Source organism: Nannospalax galili, unplaced genomic scaffold (assembly GCF_000622305.1).
Source record: "Nannospalax galili isolate Female #2095 unplaced genomic scaffold, S.galili_v1.0 scaffold879, whole genome shotgun sequence".
Lineage (NCBI taxonomy): Eukaryota > Metazoa > Chordata > Mammalia > Rodentia > Spalacidae > Nannospalax > Nannospalax galili.
Window position 1 is genome coordinate 3,045,984 of NW_008346261.1, and position 4,922 is coordinate 3,050,905.

The window sequence follows — 4,922 nt, forward strand, 5'->3', positions numbered from 1 at the left end:
AAAAAAATCTCTGATCAAGTTAGATTTTACTGCTTGAAGCTCATGCTGACTACACTTTCACATAACCCTTTACAGCTAATTCACACAGTCTGCATCTCCTTTAAAGATGGTATTTCCAAGCAGGTCCAGTAACTTCTTTTTCATAACACACAATATATTACAATTGTCCCTCTAATTCTATGCATTGAGTATCCTCTATTCAAAATGTTTAGGAACAAAGTTTTTAAGGTTTCACATTTTTTTAGATTTTTGGATTATTTGCATATACATGAAGAGATTCCTTGGGAGAAGGACCCAAGTCTGAACACAAAACTTGTTTCTTTCAGACATTTCATATACATCCTAAATGTAATTTTATACAATTTTCCCCCAAAGTTTTGTACATGAGTCAGGTGTGGTGACACCTTTAATCCCAGGACTAGGGGGGGCAGAGAAAGGCAGATCTCTATGAAATGTAGGCCAGCCTGGTCTACATAGCGAGTTCCAGGTCAGCTGGGGCAACAGGGGAGACCCTGTCTTAAAAAAAAAAATCAAAACAAAGTTTCAGCTGGCCTGGAACTTACTATGTAGTCCAGGCTAGCCTCAGACTCAGGAACTCAGGATTACAGACATGGACCAACACACCCTGCCACAATATGGACTTGAAAAAGCATTAGAAAATTACATATAATGTAGATTTTGTAAAAATGCAGGCATTGCTGGCAAGACCCAATACTTCCCCACATACTGCCTCAGTTTACTCCTTTATTAGAGCATTTCCATACCAAGTTCTCTAGGTTATGCCAATTAATAAAAAGCAGAAAGGTTGGCATAAATTTAACACTTTTTTGGAGCTCAGAATAAAAGACTTCATAGCTTTCAATGGCCTATTTTAAAGAAAAGGAAAGTTGGTTCATTCACTTCATCAGCAGCTTTAGAAACAAGCACAAAAGCTTCATGCTGCCACAATTTTATTTTAAAGAACAATAGTTGTGAAAGGCAGGTAAATACATGGGAAATAAAATCAGGATAGGAAAATACGAAAGAGAAAAATGACAGACACAATTTCATACAAGAACTATATTAAGCTACTAAGAAAAATCATCCTATTTTATATTAGTCCTAAAGCTAACCTCAAAAGTTTTCTTTTTGTCCTGATTTTATTCTTTCAATCCCCTCTGGGAACACTGAGTACTACCTCCTCCTGCTTGGTTAATAAATGATTTCAAAGAGCATTAGAAGGTAGCAATTCCTTAGCCACCTACATGTTCCAGGTGTATACACCCCACCATTTAAGTACTCCAAAGAATTTTTTATGTAGCTCAATGTGCAATATTAACAACATGTTTCTATGTGTGCACTAACTGATGTCAAACAAGGCAACAAAAGCAGTGGTTTATGGGTCAATGTAAATCTCATGCTGGAGACCACCTCTAAGAAACCATTAACTGTTCAGTGTAATTAGACCAATATTGTGAATTATGAATTTATTTCTGTACTGACCTTTGCTTTTGTTCCCAATGAAAAATGAGCCTTATTGTAGCAGCATGTCCCCAGCTTTCCCCTAAAAGAAAAGACAAAACAGCTATATATTGCTGTTTTAAGTTTCTTAGAATGTCTCTGGTCAAATATAGTCATACTTTACAAAATTTAAAATGAGAATATTCTTGGTTAAAAATACCCTAGGATAGCCGGGTGTGCTGGTGCAAGGCTTTAATCCCAGCACTCGAGAGGCAGAGGCAGGCAGATCTTTGTGAGTTTGAGGCCAGCCTGGTCTACACAGTGAGTTCCAGGACAGCTGGGGCTATAGGGAGACCCTTTCTCAAAAAAAACCAAAAAAAAAAAAAAAACCAAAAAACAAAAAACAAAAAAAACCCAAAAACCCTAGGATATAGTAACATTCTAAGATTTAATAGTTTTATGTATCTAGGGTAATAATGCAAATCAGTATCTTCTATTTACTTTATGAAAATTTTATAGCTTCAGAATATTTGTCAACCTTTAAAAAAATATTTTATTTATTGTTTTTATTTTATGTGTATGAGTGTATTGCCTGCATGTGTGTTAAGTGCACCATGCATGTGTGTTAAGTGCACCCATGTTCTGCAATGCCTGTGGAGGTCAGAAGAGGGCACTGGCTCCCCTGCAACTGGAGCTAAAAACAGTTATTAGCTGCCATGTGGGTGCTGAGAATTGAACCTGGGTCCTCTGCAAGAGCAGTCAGTGCTCTTAACCACTGAGCCATCTCTCCAGCCCCATTGTCAACCTTTTATAACATCAAGCCCACTAATACATTTCTGACACTTAGAAAAGTAAAAACTTCTAATTTTATTTTGGTTTTTTTTGTTTTGTTTTTTCGGTCTTTTTGAAGCAGGGTCTCCCTATAAGCCAAGCCCCAGCTGTCCTGGAACTCACTATGTAGACCAGGCTGGCCTTCCTTGAACTCAAAGAGATCCACCTGCCTCTGCCTCCCAAGTGCTGGGACTACAGGCGTGCGCCACCACGCTCGGCAAAACTTTTAATTTTTTAAAAACATAGGATCCATATTGCCCAAGCTGGCTTGTAACTCCTGGGCTCAAGTGCTGATCATACTGTGATCTCCTGCATAGCTGAGACTACTGGTATATATCACCATCATTGGCAAACAGAGCATTCTTATTGACTTTAGTAGAAATAAATCTTGAATCATTATGCTCTAAGAAAGTCATGACAGGGGTTAGAAATAGAGTATCTATTTGCACTAGTATGATTTCTATTTAAAAAGAATCATTTTGCCTCCTGCGTAAGACTGCTGCTTTGATGTGTAGAGTTTCTCTTTGGAATATTTAGTTCCCAGGTATCTAACATAGTTGTCAATAGTAGTAGATACTCAATAAATGTTTGTTAAATTGCAGAAGAAACAGTCAGCATCTCAGAGCACTGTGCTCAGTGATAAGATGTGTCAGCAAAGAAGACAGTCTCTGCTTTCATCAAACTTAGTGTTCATTAAGCATCCAATGAAAAGGTAGGAAAATGTAAAAATGAAAATACTTAAGTCATTAATTTACCCACCTAATGCAGGAACAAGCAATGCCTGATTTTTATCAATCTTTGTTGTCATTTGATTGGTTAAAATGACCTATAAAAGCAAAATGTGATAAAGTTAGGATAGTCTCTCCAGAAGTTACATGTAAGTAGTCCTGGGATTTTAGTATTCTGAATGTAATAACTATTAAAAGAAAACATATTTGGGTAAACAAAATATTTCTGATGAAAAGGGAGGGAAGGGGACACAAGGGGAATATGCTCAATATACAGTATTTTCTAAATTTTCTGAAGTTTTTCATAAAAATTATTTATCTTAAAACATGATTCTATTGACCCAAAATTTTTTGAGACAGGATCTTCTGTAGTTCCAGCTGGCCTGAAACTTGCTATGCAGACCAGGCTGGCTTCGATCTCACAGAAATCTACCTTCCTCTGCCTCCTGAGTGCTGCTGGGAGTAAAGGGATGTGCCACCACACCTGGCAACCAGAAAAATATTAAGGAAAATAATTCTTATTGTAAAAATTGAATGGGTGTGGTTAATCCCAGCTCCTGGGAGGCAGAGGCAGGTGGATCTCTGTGAGTTCAAGGCCAGCCTGGTCTACACAGTGAAGACCAGGCCAGTTGGGGCTACAGGGAGACCGTTTTAAAAAGACCAAAAAGAAGCTAGGCATGGTGGCACACACCTTTAATCCCAGCACTTGTGAGGCAGAGGCAGGTGAATCTTTGTGAGTTTGAGGCCAGCCTGGTCTACACAGTGAGTTCCAGGACAGCTGGGGCTACAGGGAGACACTGTCTCAAAAAGAAAAAGAAAAAAAGAAAAAAAATTGAAGAAAATATATGCCAAACTATTTATAAAGATCTAAAGAGTAAAAACTTTGTAACTGGGAGAATTTTTTAAAAAACTTTTTTTATATGTAGAGGCATATACATGTTGGGGGAGTATTCATGTGTGAGGAGGGATTATACATGTGTGGAAGGGGGATGGGCTCACCTATGTACATGTGGAGGTCAGATGTCCACTTTGGGCATATTCTTCTATTGCTATCTTCTTTTTCAAAAATTATGTGTGAAGAAGTTTGAGACCCTAGCAGACAGCCTGAGAGGGTGGGTTTGGACCTCCATCGGGGTAGTGGCTCAGAGCTCAGCAGACCACCAGACAGTGCCGGGTTCTGGCCTCCAACTACCAAAGGCCCTGAGAACTCAGGGAACCTCCTGACAGCCCCCGGATTCTGTTTCTACATGGTGGTCCTTTTAATAAGATGATGCTATATAGCAGTCCTTTCTGCATGAAATAACTACCATCATCACGACTTTGGCTGAGCCTGACCACTAAACATAGTTACAACCGGGCTTGTTGACGGTTGTGCTCATTCATTAAAAGAGTGCCAAGCAGGGTCACTGGACCCTCACCTGAGTATCCAGCCACTCTTCCCAGCCAACTAATCCAGCCTTGGAAGACAAAAGAAAAATGAGGAAGAACCTAACAGAGAGATGCTTTTGAAAGCCCTTGTCAAGAAACCCCAATGGACTCTTATATGAACATTTGAAAATTGCCCTGTTCTGACTTTTTTCTAACTCCGTGTCTAGAACTTGTAATAATTACTCTTGCCTTTACTTCTCCTTCACATCTCCTATTCATGACTCAAGGACTTTCTTTTCCCCTTAGAGACAAGAGTTATGCAATTCTGGAGTCTTTTAGATAGACCCACTGAAGGGGTACTCCAATTGCCTCACCATGCATGCCTGTTCAGCATGGAAGAAGCCAGAGAGGTCTGCATCCCTATTCCCTATTGGCAATTTGGGTAACCCCTTCAGAGGATGGAGTGATAAGAATAGGAGATAGGAATTGGCTAGGCAGTTAGGGTAAAAAGACCCCAAAGAAATGTAGCCAGTTTTCTGGCTAAAAGTAAAAATA

At 39.2% G+C, this 4,922-nt stretch overlaps 1 protein-coding gene across 11 annotated transcripts in view; it reads right to left on the minus strand.

Moving 5' to 3' along the window:
• Rad51c (RAD51 paralog C) overlaps positions 1-4,922 on the minus strand; it is a 31,040-nt gene that overhangs the window by 7,485 nt on the left and 18,633 nt on the right. For 7 of the 11 annotated variants that reach the window (XR_003851028.1, XM_008842680.2, XM_008842678.2 and 4 more), the window contains 2 exons: positions 3,031-3,097; positions 1,483-1,543 (listed from right to left, as the gene is read on the minus strand). The exons of 2 other annotated variants lie outside the window; for them this stretch is intronic. Coding sequence is in view for 7 of the 9 variants with exons in the window: in XM_008842680.2 (XP_008840902.1) it covers positions 1,483-1,543; positions 3,031-3,097 (128 nt within the window). In the remaining 2 variants the exon portion in view is untranslated. The remainder of the gene's footprint in view (positions 1-1,482; positions 1,544-3,030; positions 3,098-4,922) is intronic. 2 more of the 11 variants (XR_003851027.1, XM_029568112.1) reach the window with 1 other exon arrangement.